This window comes from Oncorhynchus masou, chromosome 4 (genome assembly GCF_036934945.1).
Source record: "Oncorhynchus masou masou isolate Uvic2021 chromosome 4, UVic_Omas_1.1, whole genome shotgun sequence".
In the NCBI taxonomy this organism is placed as follows: domain Eukaryota; kingdom Metazoa; phylum Chordata; class Actinopteri; order Salmoniformes; family Salmonidae; genus Oncorhynchus; species Oncorhynchus masou.
The window spans coordinates 13,921,328-13,946,557 of NC_088215.1; the positions used below are offsets into that span (position 1 = coordinate 13,921,328).

The 25,230-nt window shown below is 43.7% G+C and overlaps 1 protein-coding gene across 5 annotated transcripts in view; it reads right to left on the bottom strand.

The window, feature by feature from the left end:
- Window positions 1–25,230, bottom strand: part of LOC135524146 (SH3 and PX domain-containing protein 2A-like) — a 145,010-nt gene that overhangs the window by 45,682 nt on the left and 74,098 nt on the right. For 2 of the 5 annotated variants that reach the window (XM_064951389.1, XM_064951369.1), the window contains exons 6-8: window positions 24,561–24,589; window positions 12,737–12,781; window positions 8,012–8,140 (exon numbers count right to left, since the gene is read on the bottom strand). In XM_064951389.1, the coding sequence (XP_064807461.1) occupies window positions 8,012–8,140; window positions 12,737–12,781; window positions 24,561–24,589 (203 nt within the window). Of the gene's footprint in view, window positions 1–8,011; window positions 8,141–12,736; window positions 12,782–24,560; window positions 24,848–25,230 lie in introns of those variants that run through there. The other 3 variants (XM_064951409.1, XM_064951399.1, XM_064951378.1) reach the window with 2 other exon arrangements.

Here is a 25,230-nt window from a genome sequence, read left to right on the forward strand (position 1 = left end):
ACAACAGATCTGATATGTGATACGAGCTCTGAGTTGGATGCGGCTGAGCCCGACTCAGGAAGACAGAATATTGAATTGAACCACAACGTGCGCTTTCTGCAGAGTAAGCAGAACTAAGGGACACAGAAAGCTGAGGCTTAAAATAGAAGCATAATAATTACGGAGGCTCGGGAGGTCTAAACCGAGACTGGAGAATCAGGCCTGGAAGGCAGAGACTATTCTCATCCTTGTGTCTAATCACACAAACCCTGTGGTGAGCAAGATACTGGTTAGGTTGCAAGAAAGTATATACGTAATCAAATCTGAAGCTAATACAGAATGAGATTATACCATTTTTTGTTTAGTTTGTTTGTATTTTACCTCCTTTTTCTCCCCAATTGCGTGATATCCAATTGCGATCCAACTACGATCTTGTCTCATCGCTGCAACTCCCCAACGGGCTCGGGAGAGGCGAAGGTCGAGTCATGCGTCCTCAGAAACATGACCGGCCGAACCACGCTTCTTTACACCCGCCAGCTTAGTCAGCCTGCAGGCACCCGGCCCTCCACAAGGAGTCGCCAAAGCGCGATGAGCCAAGTAAAGCCCCCCAGGCCAAACCCCCCAACCCGGACAACACTGGTCCAATCGTGAGCCGCCCTATGGGACTCCTGGTCACAGCCAGTTGTGACACAGCCTGGGATCGAACACGGGTCTGTATTGATGCCTCAAGCACTGCGATAAAGTGCCTTAGATGGCTGCGCCACTCGGGAGGCCTGAACGAGATGATTTAATTAGGGAAATTGGATTAAAATCCCATCAAGACCTCCAAGTCGATACAGTATATGATATGATAAAGGCCTAGTTAGGCCTCAGGGATATGATTTTGTTGGATGGGATCAAACGAAGAACAGACAAAATCCCTCTAATGACATCAGAGTCTTTTAATAACAAGTTCCTTTGAACACATTTTCGTTCCCTTTAGTGTGAACTTTGTTTGAAAAGATGGTGTAGCAAATTGGAAATGTAAAGCCGCCCATATAAAACATCCCATCTATAAAAATCACCCAAGACGGAATACATCAAAGCATCGTCTGATCATTCTAACTGAGGGGAAGTTATGAGGACACCTGAATCCTTTAGCTGGTCGGTTCCTTCCTAGAAAGTCACCGTTTTTTTTCGAGGTCCCAAATCTTTGTTGACAATGTCTAACGGGGCGGTAGACAGAGGAACTCACATCCCACTGTGGAGATTGTGTTACCTTGCTTTAAGTTTTCATAAAACATGGGGGTTTGGTTACTGTTAGCTGTGTTACAAGTGTAAGGGGATAGCGTGTTGGAAGGAAGTTCATTAGACCGTGTTGGGGGGGGGGGGGGGGGGGGGTATGTTCAGGGTTTGGGTTACGGGTAAAGGTTAAGATTATGGTAAGGGTTAGGTTAAGGAAAATAGGATTTTTAATTTAAATACATTTTAGGTCACCCCGAGGATAGAAGAACATAACATGTGTATGTGTCTGTGTGTGTGTGTGTGAGAGAGACCCATCTCAAAGCTTCCTTCCAGATAAGAACCCTTGTGTCATACTAATTGAAACAGGCTGGCCATTTCAAAGCAGTGGAGTGCGGCTAACACTAAGCTAGCTTTAGCCATGCATTTGCTAATGGCAACAAGCTCTATTTCAAAAACATGTAGGTTAGTCTTTTGGCCAGCTATGATCTTTCATGTGACCCTATCTATACAGAAGATTCTAAAGGGCTTTAGCAATGCATATAGGTAACCTCTCTGTTGAGTCGATTGACGTAGATTAGCGACTCTTGTGCCTCTGGGTAAAAAGCTACGCTAACACTACGGGTACATGTATAGTATGACTAATAGCCAGCTAAGCTATCTGTTGGCTTATAGCTATCTCTTGGCTTGTAAGTATTACTTCCTGATTGAAGCTGGCTGTCCATTTTAACAGCCTGACCAGGACATCCTTTAAGCAAACCCCTCTAGTGCTAAACGCTCTTTGATGGAAGCTGTCGGTCCGATTTGATTGCCTAGAGGTGAGGCGACACAACTTTTAAAGGAAGAACCACTGTATAGGCTATGTGAGACTACAGATGTAGGATCTTCATTTGAGCGAGTTTTGCTACAGCAGGAACATAATCATGCAGCAGGAAATTAGAATAATTATGTGGATTATAAGTTATATAATACATTTACATTTTGTAGGGGTTGATATATTTTTCGTAAGGGAAAATCAAGTCTGAAATTTCAAAGCCTTTTTAAACCACAAATACAATACAAGGTTCTGTATGGAAAGTTCTCCTGCAACAGGGTGATCAAATTCATATCCTACATCTGTATGGCCTCTTGTGTGTGAGGCCTTGTCTTCAGCAGCCCTCTGGCCAAGATTCTGACAGTTTACAACCTTACCGGCGTGACTGAAGACAGAAGAGCAGGCTAGGCTGTCCGTTTCAAATGTAGCCTCAAGGTGAGACTAGCGCTAAGCTAGCTGTAGCCTGAGTGATGGAGTGTAAGATTTGACACAAATGGAGTTCCTCCCTATGTAAAACTTGGTCCAGTGCTTCCCCCTACTAAAGCTGACCTACACAGGGCCCCAGGCCAAGGCAAACAACACCCACATCCTGGACCAGCCAAAACTCAGTCAAAACTGGGTAGATTTCAGGAAAGAATATGTGGGTTAGTGGGGGCTATGCCAACCTAACCTTCTCCACTGTTGGCACAGCAGGCAGCGAGAGAGGGGAGGTAGGGGTGGTGTGTGTGTGCCTTTGAGCCTGTGTGTGTTTATGCGTGCGTGTTTGCATGTGCATACATAATTTCACACATGTGTGAGTACATGAACATGTGTGTGAATGTGTGTTTAGGCGGGTTTTGTACGGTAAGCGTGCCTAAGCTCTTTAGGACTATGGTGACAAATTCCCCCTTCAACCTGGCAAAGATCTCATAGAGAGTGAGGCGAGGGGCAAATGTCTTCTCCGGCTGGGCTTGTGGGCTGAGGGAGCGGCACAGTAACCCAGAGGGATCTTGTTTGCTGCATAGCATCACAGTCCTCCTGCAAGATCCATTAGGCTGGGTTAAGCACACAGAAAATAGGGTAATTTTCCATATTCAGCCACAGTATGGAGCCACAGCATGGAGGCCCAGTTGCATTGATTAACCAGTCATTTTCGTGAAACTATGGCATCAGATTTGTTAGCGTATGGTCAACAATAACAGTGCCAAAACTGAACAAATTAAGACCGACCAGTCTTCAAAGACAATTTTATATAATATACATTTCATATCATTCACCTACAGTTGAAGTGGGAAGTTTACATACACCTTAGCCAAATACATTTAAACTCTGTTTCTCACAATTCCTGACATTTAATCCTAGTAAAAATTCCCAGTCTTAGGTCAGTTAGGATCAACACTTTATTTTAAGAATGTGAAATGTCAGAAAAATAGTAGAGAGAATAATTTATTTCAGCTTTTATTTCTTTCATCACATTCCCAGTGGGTCAGAAGATTACATACACTCAATTAGTATTTGGTAGCATTGCCTTTAAATTGTTTAACTTGGGTCAAATGTTGCGGGTAGCCTTCTACAAGCTTCCCACAATAAGTTGGGTGAATTTTGGCCCATTCCTCCTGACAGAGCTGGTGTAACTGAGTCAGGTTTGTAGGCCTCCTTGCTCGCTTTTTACACAACTTTAGATGTATGCTTGGGGTCAATGTCCATTTGGAAGACCCATTTGCGACCAAGCTTTAACTTCCTGACTGATGTCTTGAGATGTTGCTTCAATATATCTACATAATTATCCTCCCTCGTGATGCCATTTATCTTGTGAAGTTCACCAGTCCCTCCTGCAGCAAAGCACCCCCACAACATGATGCTGCCACCCCCGTGCCTCACGGTTGGGATGGCGTTCTTCGGGTTACAAGCCTATCCCTTTTTCCTACAAACATAATGATGGTCATTATGGCCAAACAGTTATATTTTTGTTTCATCAGAGCAGAGGACATTTCTCCAAAAAGTATGATCTTTGTCCCCATGTGCAGTTGCAAACCGTAGTCTGGCTTTTTTATGGTGGTTTTGGAGCAGTGGCTTCTTCCTTGCTGAGCGGCCTTTCAGGTTATGTCGATATAGGACTCGTTTAACTGTGGATATAGATACTTGTACCTGTTTCCTCCAGCATCTTCACAAGGTCGTTTTACTGTGCTGTTGTTCTTGGACTGATTTACACTTTTCGCACCAAAGTACGTTCATCTCTAGGAGACAGAACGCGTCTCCTTCCTGAGCGGTATGACGGCTGCGTGGTCCCATGGTGTTTAGACTTGCGTACTATTGTTTGTACAGATGAACGTGGTACCTTCAGGCCTTTGGAAATTGCTCCCAAGGATGAACCAGACTTGTGGAGGTCTTGGCTGATTTTCCTTTGATCTTCCCATGATGTCAAGCACAGAGGCACTGAGTTTGAAGGTAGGCCTTGAAAAACACCCACAGGTACACCTTGACTCAAATTATGTCCATTAGCCTAGCAGAAGCTTCTAAAGCCATGACATCATTTCCTGGAATTTTCCAAGCTGTTTAAAGGCACAGTCAACTTAGTGTATGTAAACTTCTGACCCACTGGAATTGTGATACAGTGAATTATAAGTGGAATAATCTGTCTGTAAACAATTCTTGGGAAAATGACTTGTGTCATGTACAAAGTAGATGTCCTAACCGACTTGCAAAAACTATAGTTTATTAACAAGAAATGTGTGGAGTGATTGAAAAACGAGTTTGAATGACGCCAACCTAAGTGTTTGTAAACTTCCAACTATATCATGATGATAACAACTTTGCAGGAAGCACAATAAACTGATTGCTCAATATAACTTCTGGTCACACATGCAAGTGACGTTTTTCCCACCTGAGGCCTCTTCCCTCCAGACTCTCTGTGATTTCCCATGTCCAAGGAATGACCAGGACACTGGCCCAGACATAGCCTCCACGCCTCCTTTTCTCCTCCTCTTTCCCTCCTTTCAAGAGGATTCTGGCATGTCCACCTCCTTGCCCTTCCATAAATCTCCCTTTACTAGATAGTAGCTCGTAAATCCCACAGCCAAAACATCAGCACACACCCACCAAACATACACTGAAAGGCACACACAGGCACACAAACACATTGTACAGTCTCACGTGGCGATACTGGCATCGTGTTGACACTATTACAGGGGAACAGCCGGCGTTGAACTAGAGCGCACGCGGCCGATAACTTCTCGCAGTAAGGGTAGGGTATAACAATAACATCAGACTCGGGATTAGAAACCCGCGACTATCGAGGTAAACAGTGCGGGAAGCGGGGAAAACGGATGCTGCAGTAAAGTGGTTTTACTGCAGTGGATGTTTTTTTCATTGGCTGTTGCTTGACCCAAACCATTCCTAACTGCATGTATGATATACTGTGTAGAGATTGTATGGAGAGGGGAATAAAAAGCACAGAGTCTGGATAAGATTGGTAGAAGCTAACTTCAAAGCATGAGTTGTCATAATGCCGAGATGCATGGTGTGAGGAACATTAAAGCGACATTAAAACAACATTAAAGAAATAGGGTGTCGAGTAAATTGGGAGATTGCAATGTTAAAATCCCGCCTGTGTTTCTGCGATCAAAATGTGAAAAGGACATAAACAAGCAGAGCTGTGGAGACTCCAAGTTGTCACTAAAGCGCTGAAAAAGGTGACAGGGTTTCAGGGATATACAAGGCACTAGGACTTTGTTTGGTTTGGCATAGCCTGCCAATGATGTCATCGTAGATCGTTGTTCTAGTTCTTTGGCCTAATGGTGGAGAGGTATGGAGAAGGTTGAGCATGTTTACAGTAACCTTCAACTCCAATGATGTCATCGTAGATCGTTGTTCTAGTTCTTTGGCCTAATGGTGGAGAGGTATGGAGACGTTTGAGCATGTTTACAGTAACCTTCAACTCCAATGACAGTCATTACACAGCTTGTTTCCTTATGAATGATATTTTGTTTGTTTTTCCTGCACTTTTGTACTGAAACTGTCTGAGATTTTATGGATTTTTTCAGGTTTAGTCCGTGCGCTAGTTTGAGTATATGAGCGTTCAGCTCCGGTGACAGCACAGCTTGTTTTCTTATTTGTTTTTATATTTTTGTATTGAAACTGTCCGAGTACTGAATATTTAAGGATCTGTCATAGTTTAGTTTTAATGTGCCCGATCGTGGGGGTATTTGGGGTTTCCAATGCAGTGTGTCAGTGCCACCAATAATTGTATCATTATGGCGTGGTTTTGGCATACGCACAGGCAATTAACTTTTGAATATTCATCAAACAAAATATATAATGACTCTCACTCTAGCGTGTGACTATTACAAAATCTCTGGGAATCGACGCCTCATCAAGTCACATATCTCTCAAAACATAACTCAATGCAGCTTAAAGGCTGACCGTACGAAACCTCACAAAAGAGACTGAGAAGATAGACATCTTAGTCATTTAGCGGACAATCTTCGCTAAAGGGACTTTGGACGATCAGTTCATTTGACTAAGATGGGTAAAAACAACCACATCTCACACTCAATGCGGTACTGCATGTCCCAGCGTTCACATCGTCAGATGACATTAGGTTTCCCCATTCGCCATGTATGACCTTGAATACATTGAATAATCACAGAAGAAGATCAGCATTGCAAAAACATCTACACCTCTCTTCCCATACGGAGTCGGGCGGAACTGCCGCTTTGGCTGGCGGGGACAACTGTCTCACTGTACCGACAATGAATGGAATGAGAAATACAGCAACAAGCTGTTCAAACAGCCTGATGTCAAAAACACATGGGGCTGAAAGAGTGTGTGTGTGTGGGGGGGGGGGGGGGTTGCTGGGTCAATTGTAAAACTAAAGAAAAAGGGAGATTCGTTAGCTTGCATAACGACTCAAAGATGTGTTAACGACGCTGTGAGAAAACACCTCGCGCACACACACACACACACACACACACACACACACACACACACACACACATACCAATATTTGAAAGGAAGATGTCTGTGGATGTATTACTGCCAAAGGGTTTTCTGCTGATGGTAGAATGTTAGGCTGTTGTGGTTGTTAATCTTGAGCTGTGCAAGCTGTCAATGACTTGTTACCATGGCAAGTTGGAATCCAGCTCTCGTGTTGCTAAATCGAGTTTGGATCGATGAAAACAAAACATAAGGGCAACATACTCACATTAACTTTCCCCTCAACTGATTTTAGTCCGTTTTTAACACATAGCAAACGGTTACTAATTCAACAACTCGAGTGCCATGTCCATGGTTTTTGATAACATTGTGAAGTACAATGAAATTGGAGGAAAACACAAGGGTGACAATAGTACACGCAGACAGTTATCCCAGTGCTCCCAAATAACAAGTGAGAAATAAAGCTGGTGAGGCAGAATTGATCTCCCTGCCTCTTTCTCCTCTCAAAACTCTGCTCGCTGCCCTTTCCAAGATGGTACTCGTAACACATCGGACTCTCCACTAAAATAAAGTGGACTATTAATTATAAGTCCACATTCCTGCTGCACAAGGCAACAGATTGGCCTGCAGCCAAACGCTGCCACCCGCACAAACACACACGTACACCTTCACACAAACCCAAGCACGCAAGAACAGACAAACACACACCTACTCACAACACACACACACACCGGGCTGCTTGCCAAACCAGGTGGAGCCAAGCCCCAGTTAGAAGACAGAGAGAATGCTTAAGGGAGCGACAGAGGTAGAGAGGGAGGAGGGGGAGAAAAGGGGGATTCTTGAGGACAAAGAGGGGCAGAGGGAAGGAAACAGAACATGGAGTGACACCATGAGAGGAAAGAAGGAACAAGGTGCTGACTGTGCATAAATTGGTGTGTGTGTGTGTGTGTGTGTGTGTGTGTGTGTGTGTGTGTGTGTGTGTGTGTGTGTGTGTGCGTGCGTGCGTGCGTGCGTGCGTGCGTGAGAGAGAAAGATAAGTCAAATACAAAACATAGCAGCACATAAAGTAAACACACTACTCACCGCTCTCGCTCTTCTCGATCACGTCCACCGTCTCCCCAGCCTGCAGGCTGATCTCAGAGTTCTCCTGCCTCTCGTAGTTGGCCACCACCACGTACTGCTCCAGCACCATAGGGTCCGAGCTGTCAATGCCTGCACGGGAGGACGGAAAGAAACACGCCGTCAGCCAGCTCCCAGTCCCCACCATGGCACCCCTACCCCGTGGTGGGCGCAAGCGCCCGCCGCCACCGCGCGCCCGGTAACGGTATGCCGCCATAGGCCGAATCCGCGCCGTTGCTCCTCCCCAGCCAATCAGAATGCTCGCTCAGGATATTATCGCTGCATTTTATTCCCAAGCGTCTGGCCATATAGTGGAACCTTCCCCCGGCCCACACCAACGGACCAGGAAGCATTTGAAAGAAGTCAAAATGAAAAAGGAGGGATGAAATAAAGAGAGAGAGAAACGTGTTCTCCGTTACGGGACCTCCATAATCAAAACAAACGTCCGAAAGAAAGAGAGACGAAGGGAAGAGAGGATAAAAGAAAGAGAAAGGGAGGAGAGGAGGGAGAGCTGCTGAACGGTTGGAGTTGGAGACAGACTCGAGTCGGGACTGGAAGAATAGAAAAAGTTTTCCTCTGGAAAATCTGTAGTGTGGCTTGTACTCTCTCTCTCCCCTCCTCTCTCTCTCTCTGTTTGGGAGCCTGCCGTTGGACGAGGAGCAGGGGGCTGTACCACACCAATCAAGGCAGTCAGGCCTACAGGGCCTTAAATAGAAACATATGAGTGGGATGGGGGGGGGGGGAGAAAACAAGAGTGCGGCATAACCCAAGTTGAAACGCTTTCTTCTTGTGTTTCACATAAACATAGGCCCAGCATCTGTCTCTCTCCTTTTTTCCCCTCTCTCTTCTTCTCATTCTAGCTCCCAATGATAAACTCTTGAGTGCCAGCAATGACTTCATTTACAAAGTTCACGTGGTGTGTGTTTGATTTAAGTCACAAGCTGTTTGTTGACGTTTCTCTACGCATTGGTACGGTCGTACCAACGCTCTGGGATTTTTCATCAAATTGTAACTCATTTCCTGCCCTCGAAAAAGGCTCTACTTGATTTCTCTTCGTCCTTCCTCATAAATACAATGATGTCTTATCTAACCTGAGTTTGAGCAGTTTGAATATACATTCTATGTATTCCTAAATTGATTTCGCAGCACTCCAGTAAAGTTAATTACCCTCCACCACTAACTCTTGGTCTAGGATTCAGTAGATAAGGACGCGGTCCGTTGCCCAGTAAATAGCACCATGTCTGTCCCTTTATGACATGTCTGTTGTTTATGTCTCTTTCCCAGGAGCATTTGCAAACATCACGACGAAAAAAAATAAAAAAACACTGGCAGCCATCTTTGTTTCTCTCGGCACCTAGCTAGGTCCAAGGACCTCCACTTTCTGTGCGAACAAATGTGGCAACCAAACATTGGACACACACACACACATGGACATGCATTCTGCGAGTTCTTGTGGACATTTGATTTGTGAGCAGACATAAAGGTAGTGAAGTAAGAGAAATGGTCAAAACAGAAGAACATGCAGGAGGCAGATGGTCCTAAAACGCACTACTGTGTGTGTGTGTGTGTGTGTGTATATGTGTGTGTGTGTGTGTGTGTGTGTGTGTGTGTGTGTGTGTGTGTGTGTGTGTGTGTGTGTGTGTGTGTGTGTGTTACTGTTGTGTGAAAGGGTCTGGGTAACAGTCATAATATTGCTGCACTACACCTAGTGGCTATTGCATGTAGATCTCTATTCTATTCTATTTGTATTATTTTCTATTCTGCTCTAGTCCAATAATTATCTAAAAGAAAAATCATTACAAATATGAGTGCATAACAAGTACTGTGAGTGGGGAAATGAAGGCAGTGCCCCCGTCAGCATAATTCTACACCCACCCAATAGCTGTGTCCATATGAATATGATTATACTTGTATGATTGTTGCCAGCTATTGTATCATTCTATCATTCCGCCTGTGTATTTGCTATAGCCTGGTCATAGATCTGTTCGTGCTGTCTTGTCAAATCCTATTGTCATTGCCATGCCACACCATAGACCGAGTCGGCGATACAGCACAAACAGATCTGGGAGCAAGCCTCTAATTTCAAACTAAGACCTTGGCTAAAGACTAATATGGCCCTTGGTCAAAAGTAGTGCACTAAATAGGGACCAGGGTGCAATTTGGAACTCAGAAAAAACTATCTGCACTATAAGCTGACTAAAATGATTGGGATTTAATAATTTAATGGGATTTAAAGACAGGTTATTTCCCAATCTTTTGACACAAGATGTCTGTCAAACATGTATCATTTAGAACATGGTGAAATTCAATTTCTACGGTCAAATAAACAACAGCTAACAAACCTAAGTATTATAAAATGAGCTTTGCAACATCCCAACGCTACGACGTCACAAGGAAGAGAGAAGGGATTAAGAAATGTAGAGTTTTAACAGTCAAACTCAAGACGCTTCATTGGAATATAACACAGTTAAGTATCCCCACATGGGCCTATATAAACAAAGAGGCTCGCCAACAACACAAGGTAACGCTATTAGTCTTCACTCCTCATGGAAGATTCCCCTGTCTGCGACTGCTTAATATGGTCAAATAAAGACAAAGGCTGAGTCTCAAATCTTTCTGATGGGCCTTATATATCTCTTATTCCCTATTCCCTTAACCCCTCCATCTACTGATGTTGTTTGAGTACGGAAACTACTTTCCTTTCTCTTAACCCTTCTGACAGCATAATATTACTCTGATTCCCTACAGTGAGTTCACTATTACTATATAGCCAACTCCTATGTGGGCTCGGTTCAAAGGTAGTGCACTATATAGGGCATAGGGTGTCATTTGAGATATGGCCAAAGCACATGCAGGCAAATTAACACATGTAAGGCGATACAGGGTGAAAATTGGGTCAAACTTAGTTATAAAATGACACCGGATCAACCCTCCACATGCTGCATGCTGTCTCTATGGATACGGTCGACTGTTGTGTGTACAACCAGGAAACATCATGAATCATAACAGTTGCTTGCTTATATGTTGGTGTCAATCTCATAATAGCTCGGTCCATGGCCGGATCATTATTTTCTTCAAAACTCACATTGACACTTCGAAAGTGGTAATACAAGGAAACAAAGTTTTTTTTTCTCTCTAAATGTTGCAGGAATTACGCCTAAGTTGACTGGGAGAACATTTGGAAAATGCTCCCCAGATGCTGGGGGATTCAGGCCCTTTCTATTCCCGTCAAAAGCTTGATGTGATGTGTTTATTTCTGGAGAAAAACACATTCATCGCTGAGATGTTTATTTGCAGAGCTGCAAATTCTCTCACAAATTCTATGTTCTCTCTCTCTCTCTCTCAATTCAATTTCAATTCAATTCAAGGGCTTTATTGGCATGGGAAACATGTGTTAACATTGCCAAAGCAAGTCAGGTAGATAATATACAAAAGTGAAATAAACAATAAAAATTAACAGTAAACATTACGCATACAGACGTTTTAAAACAATAAAGACGTTACAAATGTCATATTATGTATATGTATATATATATATATATAATAATAATATATATATATATATATACATATACATACAGTGTTGTAACAATGCAGAAATGGTTAAAGCACACATGGGAAAATAAATAAGCATAAATTTGGGTAGTATTTACAATGGTGTTTGTTCTTCACTGGTTGCCCTTTTCTTGTGGCAACAGGTCACAAATCTTGCTGCTGTGATGGAATTTCACCCAGTAGATACAGGAGTTTATCAAAATTGGATTTGTTTTCAAATTCTTTGTGGATCTGTGTAATCTGAGGGAAATATGTCTCTCTAATATGGTCATACATTGGGCTGGAGGTTAGGAAGTGAAATTTTGTGGGCAGTGAGCACATAGCCTGTCTTCTCTTGAGAGCCATGTCTGCCTACGGCGGCCTTTCTCAATAGCAAGGCTATGCTCACTGAGTCTGTACATAGTCAAAGCTTTCCTTAAGTTTGGGTCAGTCATAGTGGTCAGGTATTCTGCTACTGCGTACTCTCTGTTTAAGGCCTCTCTCTCTCTCTGTCTCTCATTGTCGTTGATTGACCATCATGATCTTAGATCTACATGGTGAACTCTAGCATAAAGAACCAGACTCCTGGTTTCAACTGTACAGTATAACACACTGTGACCAGGCAGCAACAGTTTGACAAGGTGCCTACGGCTCTGTGTTTAAAGTGCATTGAATGTTTGACAGCCATCCAGTCAGGCAGGTCCATAGGGATGCAGAGATTAAAGTCAGTAAAGTATGACAGAACTCGAACGGTTGATCTTGAGCAGATGGGTTAGAAAATAAACAGAAACCAGTGACAGTCAGTGAATGCATGCGAAAGCAAAAGAAGTGGACAAATGGACAAACATGGAAAAGCCGATGGGCATGTGGTTATAGAAAGCAGAGCCACCACAACACATACACCAGCGTTGCGACATACACACAGGCACAAGCGTATGCACCCCACCCCCGCACCACAGGAGGCTGCTGAAGGGAGGACAGCTCTTAATAATGTCTGGGAACGGAGCAAATGGAAGGGCATCGAACACATGGAAGCCATGTGTTTGATGTGTTTGATCCCATTCCACTGATTCCGCTCCAAGCATTACCACGAGCCCCGTTCTCCCCAATCAAGCTCCCACCAGCCTCCTGTGCCACGCACACAAGTAGGACTACCTGAGGCCTCTTTCCTTGGACTGTCGGTAAAGCCGTACATCCACACTGTAGGCCCGAGGAAGAGGAGAAGAAAGGGAGGAAGAGAGGAAAAGGGGATGTTATTCAGTCCATGGTGCTCAGCACACAAACATCTCATCAACATCATATTGTTCCTGTTATTCCCTCCTGATCACAAACAGCAGGAACTGAACAGTCTCTACAGCGCAAACCAAACATAATATCTTTGCCCTGGTAGAGAGCACTGATTCATATCAAAACACAGTGTTTTGCAGAAAGCACATCAATCCATGTCCGTGTGGTTGTGATTCACTGCATAAGACCATCACAGAAAACTATTATTGCAGATATGTCTGCTGTCTTTCTTCAGCAACACATATTGTAGCAATTGAGAGTGTAACAGTAGAATTGAAATAGCCTCGCATGATCCTGGGCTGACACATATTTTCGTGGCACACCCCTCCCTTCATCCCGCTCTCTCCCTCAATCCCGTCCTGGATTGTCAGGGGGGGGGCTCCCCTCTACAAACACAGCTCAGACATCCCCATCTCGTCAGGAAATTAAATGTCACACGTCAGCAGGGTGTGTGTCAGTGTGTGTGTGTCCATTATATCAAAATCTGTGAAAACTGGGTATTAGAAAAAAGGTAGAGGAGGGGGACAAGGCAAGGGTATCTGTCGTCATCAATGAGGTTTTACATTTTCAAATTTCGAAACTATCCTTCTCTTCTCGGAAGCGCTGTCTGAAATCATCCTTCACCTGGGCACGCAGACAAAACTAGAGCTGTCTGGGCCGGCCATAAACCCCAACCACAACCAATATGAAGGGTTGGGAAACAACGACAGCATGGAACCAGCGGCCTGCAGAGAACAAGGAAAATGTCCCAAACGAATGCATAGTGGGATATCATTATCTTGAAAATATTGTGGGACATTCTCCTTGAAATCATTTCAGGAGGGAATTCATTCGAGCCAGATCACCACAGGAGGTCCCTCTTTCCCACCCTGTGAACCTCGACCCCTACCACACCTCCACCTCATTCCCTCACACTCCCCTGCTGTGAGGGAAAATTCACATCCATTTCAGTTTTCAAATGATATAATAAAGGTCAGAGTCTCTCTCTCGCTGTTTCTCTCTCTCTTTCTCTCACACGGAGCTGAGGAGATTGATGCTGGTCCCCCGAGGGAGGCTTGTAGAGTGGCCGGGTCAGCCGGCTCAACCCCAGTTAACATACACCCTCCAAACTAAACCCGGCTAGCGAGAGATGAAACGTTTCTTTCAGCGCAGCACTCAACATATGATTGATATTAACTGGAGAGTGGAGAGACCGCTGCTGCATGCACACACAGAAAGAGACACACACACACACACACCGACTGCTTAATTCCTTTCAGGGTTCTCTGATGATGGCCCACTAACCCGAGCAGACTTCAGTCACTGTGTTTTCTTTTTCCCTCCTGCTGGTATGGCGTGGGTCATTTACCTCCTTCCACCAACCCCACAACGTCCACATTACCCAGCAATCAAGGGACTTGTGGCGGTGACAAATTGCTTTTCTAAGGTCAATAATTTCCAGGTTTTGTTTGGAACGGCTTATTAGCCATCTGTCCCGTAATTTTATCGATTTAGTAGATTATGTTTGGAAAAGCTAGTTGCTCTCTCTCTCTCTCTCTCTCTCTCTCTCTCTCTCTCTCTACTCCCTCCTCCTCTCTCTCTCTACTCTCTCTCTACTCTCTCTCCACTCTCTCCACTCGCTCTCCACTCTCTCTCTCCTTCTCTCTGTCTCTCTCTCCCCCTCCTCTCTGTCTCTTTCTGTCTTTCATCCATCCCCCCATAATCACTCATCCCCCGCCTACAATCACTCTATAGGTGGGGGTTCAAACAGAGAAGAGAAATTGTGAAATATGTTTTGACTGAAAGACATTGAGACAGCTTGTCTGGTCGATGTTCAGTTGTATTTATTATGGATCCCCCATTAGCTGCTGCAAAGGCAGCAGCTACTCTTCCCGGGGTCCAGCAAAGTTAAGACAGATAGACCATTTTAAAAACATTACAATACATTTCACAACAGATGTCACAACACGTTAAGTGTTGGAATCTGTCTGGTGGATTTTGTTGCCAAACTAACAAGTCCCATTTCCAAGATGTCTTCATAACATAAAAGCCTGTGAGTCAAAGCAAAGAGAGACTCTAGCATGCTGGGCCTAGTGACGGTACCTCACAGAGCTTGCTGTCAGCACACATCAGGATGTGTCTGGAAAGAAGTTACAACCACTTGTCAACCAATGCCAAGACTAGAAAAACAGCTAGAAACAACCAATATTGAGACGACAGCAGTTAGCATTGAAGACACAGTATCCAACTGTGAGACAACCATTCACAATGACAAACGAGGATCACAGACAAGACAAACATTGCCAACGACAAGACCACAGCTAGAAACAACAAATTACTACGAACCATTATTGAGTCGACACCCAAATGTGAACCAACCACTCACATTGATCACAATGACAATCCCAAACCGAGAGTGATGCTAACCATTAGCAATGACAAACACTGGCGGTGGCGATGACAAAATACTGGCGTGGAACAGCCATGAGCGGTGACAAAATAATCGCTAACTCACCCAGCTGGGAGTCACAGTGTGGGTGGACAGAGTGAGGGGTGAGGCCAAATAGCGCAAGCTACATCTGTTTCGGAGTCTGGTCTGTTTCCTCCCCGTGTCTCAAATGTATCTCTCTCTCTCTCTCTCCATTTCTCACTCTCTCGCCATCCCTCCCCTCTCTCTCTCCTTTTGTTTTGAGTCACGTCACTCAGTCACAGTGGGATCTGGCTGCTAAAACATTTATCTTTCTCATTTCTCTTTGGGAGAGACCTCGGCCGACACGAGAGCTAGGCAAACGCAGCTACACACTCTCCAAGCCAACCACTACAATAGAGAGCAAATATCTCTTAGTGTTGGGCATTGTTGGACTGTCTGTATTGATACTGCAGTGTCTTATGACTGCACTGACTGCAGCCAATGTTGGGTGAAAGAGCTATGAGTTTTCTTACTTTTTGTTGTTGTTGTACTTCTTAACCCCTTTTTCCGTGATATCCAATTGGTAGTTACAGTGTTGTCCCATCGCTGTAACTCCCGTACGGACACGGGAGAGGCAAAGTTCGAGAGCCGTGAATCCTACCAAAAACACAACCCTACCAAGCCGCACTGCTTCTTGACACACCGCCCAGTTAACCCGGAAGCCAGCCGCACCAACGTGTTCGAAGGAAACACTGCACAACTGGCAACCGAAGTCAGCATACCTGCACCGTGCTCGCCACAAGGAATTGCTCGAGCGCGATGGGACAAGGACATCACGACCGGCCAAAACCTCCCCTAACTGGGATGACACTGGGCCAGTTGTGCACCCTGGGATCAAACCCGGGTCTGTAGTGATGCCTAATAGCAAAGGATGTAACATTGATATTTAAAGAGCTCTGCCTAATGAGGTTCAATGCAGAGAATGACAAGGTCCTAGCGAGGCAGGAAGAATGACTACATTTGTTGTTTCTTGGGAGGATGAGCTGTCATTACCATGTGGCGTTGTCTTCTTCCTTGTGTTACGCCCCAAAAAAGAATCACCAACCCTCTTACCATTCCTCACAAAACACACACAGGCTCGCACACACCAACCACACACACATATACACACACGCATACACACACATATATGCACAATCGAAAGCCCACACTCCTCCTCTCCCCAGCCCGGCAGGCCCCACGTCAACCCTATTAGGCATTCCGACGTCACACTGGAATCTTATGCGCCATGCCACGTAAACACTAGACCAGAGCCTGAACCCGTGGCCTCCACATTCACTCTGGCTTGCGTCCCAAATGGCACCCTATTCTCTGTAGTGAACTACTTTTGACCAGTGTCCTGCTTAAAAGTAGTGCACTATAAAGGGAAGAGGATGCCGTTTGGGAAGCAGACCTCTGTTCCCTGCATCTGGCCTTCACATGCAAGGCAGAAACTCTCTAGGACTGACGGGGAGGGAAGGAGGAGACCCCCTCCCATCCACTTCTGACCTTCATCTTCCTCGCAGCCTTTATTACCTCGGAGGTCTTCATCTGGACTGAGGAGGCTTCCGTTTTTTACATGAGGATTATTCCACCACTATGTAGATTAAGCTGATGAGTGAAGAAAGTAAACGTGAAATTGGTTTAAAAAAAAGGGACAAATGTTGTGTAAAAGCTGAGTGAAACATCCAAAGTTAATAGAAGAATCAGTATTAACTTGGAAAAGGTCATGTGATCAGTTAGTGATGTTGCCTATGTGCTGTAACTAACTCCATGCAATTGTGTGGCATTGCAGACATGTAGCCATGCAGACCATACTGTAAACAGAGTTTATGGGCAGGCTAACATTATGCCATCTCTAGACTTATCCTGCAGCTAAAACCCAAATGAAACGCACCACAAACTACAGTAGTGTGCTGCCATAACCCTGTCCCTCGTGTTAACTACTTACTTCACTACTGGTTCTAACATACAGATAAGAGAGTCACTCTCTCCGATGGTGATTCCTGCGGAGGAACGAATGACAGGGAACCTATATGCTGTGTTCTTATGTCGAGGGTTTCGAGTTCACATCCTGGGTCGGGAAGATATGGCGAAGCTATCTTTCATATGCAAAGAGATACCATTATTGGTCGATTTCCATTAGACATGTAGCAGCACCAGCCTATCATGGCATTCCTGAAGCCCCAGCCTCCCTTCAGACATAATGGGCAGGCTAGGACTTTTCCTGCCCACTTGACCTGACCAGAAATAAACATTACCCTGAGGCTATAACTAGGTTCCAGAATTCTCCCTTGTCAGGTCATGACACACACACACACACACACACACACACACACACACACAATCTCCACACGCATTATTCTTTAGTTGTATTGTTAGTATTTCCCATTTGTGTGACTGTTGTTGTTTATCAGTGTATCCGTGTTACTGTCATGTTTAATGTTTCTGTATGGATGCCAGGAGGAATAGCTGCTGCTTCGGCAAAAGCTAATGGGGATCTGAATAAACCAATAAGTTAAGTGAAAACTAAGGCTATTACGCAACAACCTGTCAGATGGGTGAACTGGGTCCTCGCTGTCCATATGTAATCTCATTCAGTATGATCTAAAAGGCTAAACTGATCCTAGATCAGCACTCAGGAAGTGGATGAGGAATAGGCACCAATGTCTTACATCTCATTTAAAGCAGTCAGTTTCCAAGGAAATTAAATGTGGGTTCAGGTAAAGGAACAAAAAGGATTTAATGGAATAGGTGTGATCTCATTCGGGGCATTGGAGAACCTGATGGTTTAATTAAGGAAGTTTGTTGGGTTCGTGTTCTACGCTCCAAACAACTTGTCAGTTACATTTAGCAAATGATGATTGACTTTGATGAACTGCAATTAGTCATTCTGATTAAACTCAATGTTTTTGAAGCATGTTGACTGATTTTAAAAACAGATTGAAAACAAAGTAAGACCAAAGTTAGAAGGAAAACTAGTAAATTATTACAGTATAATATTACTACAAAGCACCCTGATATCACCATCCAATATAACAAACAATCTGAAAATCATATTGGCTTGTAGATATGGGCAGTCAGCCACTACTGAACTATCAAAAAGTTGCCTTTTAGGCTTCAGAAAGAACGCAAATGTCATTGATCATTAACCACAAAGCATTTCCTGCTCTTTTCTATTTAAAAATTCATGCAAAAGTCTGACTTATGCTTCTCCCTTCACTCTCCCAACCTATGTGTGTGGGAAAGAGAGATATTAAAAGGGATAGTTCACCTAAATTACCAAATCTACTTATTGGTTTTATTGATCTTACCCTGAAAGCACTGTGGACAAGAACAGAGGGCAATCCATGCTTTTGTTTTGTTTATTTAGCCACTGTCACCAACCGCTTACTTAGCTAGGTAGCATTTTCTAAACCCATAGAAGTCCAATATTAGCATGGTTTCTGCTGAACTATTCCTTTAAGAAGCACATATTGGTTGAGCTATCCCTTTAAGATGTGCATATTGGTTGAGCTATCCCTTTAAGATGCACATATTGATTGAGCTATCCCTTTAAGAAGCACATATTGGTTGAGCTATCCCTTTAAGATGTACATATTGGTTGAGCTATCCCTTTAAGATGCACATATTGATTGAGCTATCCCTTTAAGAAGCACATATTGGTTGAGCTATCCCTTTAAGATGCACATATTGATTGAGCTATCCCTTTAAGATGCACATATTGATTGAGCTATCCCTTTAAGAAGCACATATTGGTTGAGCTATCCCTTTAAGATGTACATATTGGTTGAGCTATCCCTTGAGATGCACATATTGGTTGATCTATCCCTTGAGATGTACATATTGGTTGAGCTATCCCTTGAGATGTAAATATTGGTTGAGCTATCCCTTGAGATGCACATATTGGTTGAGCTATCCCTTGAGATGTAAATATTGGTTGAGCTATCCCTTGAGATGTAAATATTGGTTGAGATATCCCTTGAGATGTAAATATTGGTTGAGCTATCCCTTGAGATGTAAATATTGGTTGAGCTATCCCTTGAGATGTACATATTGGTTGAGCTATCCCTTGAAATGCACATATTGGTTGAGCTATCCCTTGAGATGTACATATTGGTTGATCTATCCCTTGAGATGTACATATTGGTTGAGCTATCCCTTGAGATGTAAATATTGGTTGAGCTATCCCTTGAGATGTAAATATTGGTTGAGCTATCCCTTGAGATGCACATATTGGTTGAGCTATCCCTTGAGATGTAAATATTGGTTGAGCTATCCCTTGAGATGTACATATTGGTTGAGCTATCCCTTGAGATGCACATATTGGTTGAGCTATCCCTTGAGATGTACATATTGGTTGAGCTATCCCTTTAATAACCTCTTGAAGCTATGGGGGCGCTATTTCATAATTGGATAAAAAAACGTGCCCGTTTTAAGCACAATATTTTGTCACAAAAAGATGCTCGACGATGCATATAAGTGACAGCTTTGGAAAGAAAACACTCTGACGTTTCCAAAACTGCAAAGATATTATCTGTGAGTGCCACAGAACTGATGCTACAGGCGAAACCAAGATGAAACTTCAAACAGGAAATTAGCAAAATTTTTGAAGCGCTGTTTTCCAATGTCTCCTTATAAGACTGTGAATGCGACAGGAATGAGCCCACAATTTCTGCCGTTTCCCCAAGGTGTCTGCAGCATTGTGACGTATTTGTAGGCATATCATTGGAAGATTGACCATAAGAGACCACATTTACCAGGTGTCCGCCCGGTGTCCTGCGTCGAAATTGGTGCGCAAACCTCAGCTGCAAGTATTTTTCCATGGAATTCAGAGAAGAAAGCAGGTTTCCACGAACGATATATCAATGAAGAGATATGAGAAAAACACCTTGAGGATTGATTCTAAACAACGTTTGCCATGTTTCAGTCGATATTATGGAGTTAATTTGGAAAAAAGTTCGGCGTTTTGGTGACTGAATTTTCGGTTTGTTTTGGTAGCCAAAAGTGATGTACAAAACGGAGCGATTTCTCCTACACAAAGAATCTTTCAGGAAAAACTGAACATTTGCTATGTAACTGAGAGTCTCCTCATTGAAAGCATCCGAAGTTCTTCAAAGGTAAATGATTTTATTTGAATGCTTTTCTGGTTTTTGTGAAAATGTTGCCCGCTAAATGCTACGCTAAATGCTACACTAGCTATCAATACTCTTACACAAATGCTTGATTTGCTATGGTTCAAAAGCATATTTTGAAAATCTGAGATGAGTGTTGTTAAGAAAAGGCTAAGCTTGAGAGCTAGTACATTTATTTCATTTCATTTGCGATTTTCATAAATAGTTAACATTACGTTATGCTAATGAGCTTGAGGCTATAACTGGATACAGGTTTTTTTCGTAGCCAAACGTGAACAAAACGGAGCGATTTGTCCTACACAAATAATATTTTTTGAAAAACTGAACATTTGCTATCTAACTGAGAGTCTCCTCTTTGAAAACATCTGAAGTTCTTCAAAGGTAAATTATTTTATTTGAATGCTTTTCTTCTTTTTGTGAAAATGTTGCTGGCTGAATTCTAGGCTTATAGCTATGCTAGCTCTCAATACTCTTACACAAATGCTTGTTTAGCTATGGTTGAAAAGCATATTTTGAAAATCTGAGATGACAGTGTTGTTAACAAAAGTCTAAGCTTGAGAGCAAATATATTTATTTCATTTGCGATGTTCATGAATAGTTAACAATGCGTTATGCTAATGAGCTTGAGGCTATAAATAGGATCCCGGATCCGGGATTGCTCGTCGCATGAAGTTAAGATGTACATATTGTCACGTTCTGACCTTAGTTCATTTATTATGTCCTTGTGTTAGTTTGGTCATGGCGTGAGTTGGGGTGGGTAGTCTATGTTCTTTTTTCTATGTAGTATTTATGTGTTTGGCCTGGTATGGTTCTCAATCAGAGGCAGGTGTCGTTCGTTGTCTCTGATTGAGAATCATACTTAGGTAGCCTGTTTTTCCCATTTTGGTTGTGGGTGATTAATCTTCTGTTTAGTGTTTTCTGCACCTTACAGGGATGTTTCGTTTTTTGTTTATTCACATTGTTGTTTTGTATTTCAGTGTTCAGTTAATAAAATCATGAACACGTACCACGCTGCGCTTTGGTCCGCACCTTCTTCCATCTACGAAAACCGTTACACATATTGGTTGAGCTATCCCTTTAAGATAAAACATAGCACGGATAAGATGGCGCTGATAGACATGATCACCCTGTTTCTAGCTCCTCGCTAACTTCGCAATAAGAATTTCGCTACACCTGCGATAACATCAGCAAATCTGTGTACGCAACCAATAAACTTTGATTTGATAACGGTGACTCACGCACGTATAGCTTTTGCTATGGCTAAGCAACTATTTCTATATCATCACCATGCTAACACGTTAAGATGGCTAATGTCGACCTCAAAACCTTTTTAAGTATGAATGTATAGATAAACAGCTCAGTCACAGTATATGTCTGACCCACTGAATAGCCTAGTATAAATAAGAGGAAGTCATATGTTCGACCACACACATACACCCATCCAGCCAAGTCCTGCCAGGTCTTTGACCATGGGGATTGGCAAGACAGCACAAACAGATCTGAAACCAGGCTAACCTACCCACTTTCCAATACGGTAGTGATACAGTATACACAATGGTGTCTCCCTCTAGGATCTTCCCCAGCATCCTTCACACTCTACATTACTTTAATGTACAGTTGAAGTCAGAAGTTTACATACACTTAGGTTGAAGTCATTAGTACTTGATTTTCAACCACTCCACAAATTTCTTGTTAATAACAAACTATAGTTTTGGCATGTCGGTTAGGACATCTACTTTGTGCAATAGGTTCAGTGCCTCTTTGCTTGACATCATGGGAAAATCAAAATAAACCAGCCAAGACCTCAGAAAAAAAAATTGTAGACCTCCACAAATCTGGTTCAACCTTGGGAGCAATTTCCAAATGCCTGAAGGTACCACGTTCGCCTGTACAAACAATAGTACGCAAGTATAAACCCCATGGGACCACGCAGCCGTCATACCGCTCAGGAAGGAGACGCGTTCTCCTAGAGATGAACGTACTTTGGTGCGAAAAGTGCAAATCAATCCCAGAACAACAGCAAAGAACCTTGTGAAGATGCTGGAGAAAACAGGTACAAAAGTATCTGTATCCACAGTAAAACAAGTCCTATATCGATATAACCTGAAAGGCTGCTCAACAAGGAAGAAGCCACTGCTCCAAAACCGCCATAAAAAGCCAGACTACGGTTTGCAACTGCACATGGGGACAAAGATCGTACTTTTTGGAGAAATGTCATCTTGTCTGATTAAACAAAAATAGAACTGTTGGGCCATAATGACCATCATTATGTTTGGAGGAAAAAGGGGGAGGCTTGCAAGCCGAAGAACACCATCCCAACCGTGAAGCACGGGGTTGGCAGCATCATGTTGTGGGGGTGCTTTTCTGCAGGAGGGACTGGTGCACTTCACAAAATAGATGGCATCATGAGGGAGGAAAAGTATGTGGATACATTGAAGCAACATCTCAAGACATCAGTCAGGAAGTTCAATCTTGGTCGCAAATGGGTCTTCCAAATGGTCAATGACTCCGAGAATACTTACAAAGTTGTGGCAAGATGGCTTAAGGACAACAAAGTCAAGGTATTGGAGTGGCCATCACAAAGCCCTGACCTCAATCCTATAGAGCATTTGTGGGCAGAACTGAAAAAGCGTGTGCGAGCAAGGAGGACTACAAACCTGACTCAGTTACACCATCTCGGTCAGGAGGAATGGGACAAAATTCACCCAACTTATTGTGGGTAGCTTGTAGAAGGCTACACGACATGTTTGACCCAAGTTAACCAATTTAACAAGTATATTTTTTACCCCAATTTTTTTTCTCCCCAATTTCGTGGTATCCAATTGGTAGTTACAGTCTTGTCTCATTGCTGCAACTCCCGTACACACTCGGGAGAGGCGAAGGTCGAGAGCCATGCGTCCTCCGAAACACGACCCAACCAAGCCGCACTGCTTCTTGACACAATGCCCATCGAACCCACTGCACACCTGGCGACCTGGTCAGCGTGCACTGTTCCCGGCCCGCCACAGGAGTTGCTAGTGCGCGATGAGACAAGGATATCCCTGCCGGCCAAACCCTCCCTAACCCAGACGACGCTGGGCCAATTGTGCGCCGCCCCATGGGCCTCCCGGTCGCGGCCGGCTGTGACAGAGCCTGGACTCGAACCCAGAATCTCTGGTGGCACAGCTAGCACTGAGATGCAGTGCCTTAGACCACTCTACCCGAAACATTTGACCCAAGGTAAAACAATTTAAAGGCAATGCTACCAAATACTAATTGAGTGTATGTAAACTGAAAATAAATCATTCTCTCAACTATTATTCTGACATTTCACATACTTCAAATAAAGTGGTGATCCTAACTGACCTAAGACAGGGAATTCTTACTCTGAGTACATGTCAGGAATTGTGAAAAACTGAGTTTATATGTATTTGGCTAAGGTGTATGTAAACTTCCGACTTCAACTGTATATGTCATATAAAGCTAACTCTATTCCTTAAACCAGAGCCCACAGCCAGGAAACATTTTAACGGCTTTGACCTTGGTTGTGCCCTAAACGGCTCCCTATTCCCTTTGTAGTGCACTATTTTTGACCATAGGGCTCTGGACAAAAGTAATGCACTATATAGGGAATAAGATGCCATTTAGGATGCAATCTGTCTCTCCCCACAACAGAAAATAATTCATCCTGGCAGACAGAACAGGAACATCAACGGCTATCCTTGCAGAGACATCCCCAGGAGTTTCAATACTTTATCGACCCCACCCAAGGCTCAAGGCAAGACGAGGCTATACAGAGGGTTTGTTCAGTTGGAACGCATCCCAAAAACACTGGTCAAACAGTCTGTCACTGTTCTGTTCCGTTCCGTTAGCGGACAAGTAAACACAACCCACATTGACAGATAGACATGAAAGTGACAGTTAAGGGGAAAGATAGATCACGCTGTGTGACATGTACCATTCACCAGGATGACAGATCATTCAGTGCTACAGGATGAGAAGAAGGGGGATAAAGTTTCCCTCCATCTACTTAAGTCAATCAATTACCCTGTAGAGGATAGTCTGCTGACAGAATTACAATGTCTTACAACATACATACTGTAGAAAACAAGAAGACACTTTAAATCAATAGGGCGGTGGAAAGACTTACCTGATTTGCGCTTGGATGATCCATAGTCCCTAAAAAAGAAGCAACAACAGAGGGACATGATGAGAGTCAAGTGAAGGACAGCAGCACAGAGGAGACACACATACGGTGTCTGTCACTCCTTGACCTCATTAACATACACACACACACGTACACACACACACACAGCTCAGCCCGCACGCAGAGACGGAGTCGTGTGTGTGTGTGTCTGAGGAGTGAGTGAGTGAGCGATTATGAGAGTATGTATGAGAGAGAGAGAGCGAGAGAGAGAGAGAGAGAGAGAGAGAGAGAGAGAGGAATGAGTAGGACCAACTGACAACCTGATCATGTGACGATTGAAACGGCACCACCATCCTCCCTCCCTCCCTCCTCCTCTTCAACTCCCCTTTCCTCATTTCCTTCATCAGAGAGAAAGAGAGGGAGGATCTGTTTGTCTTCTTAATGGATTATAATTGGTTTACGTTGCTAGCTAAACTACGGCTAAATTAAGGACATGCGGACTGCGGAGCGGAACTAGCCCTGCTGAATGGGTGTGTGTTGTGGTGTACTGTGCTATGCTATGACTGCTGGTGGCGAGAGCGAGAGAGAGTGTGTCTCTGTGTGTGTGTGTGTGTGTGTGTGTGTGTGTGTGTGTGTGTGTGTGTGTGTGTGTGTGTGTGTGTGTGTGTGTGTG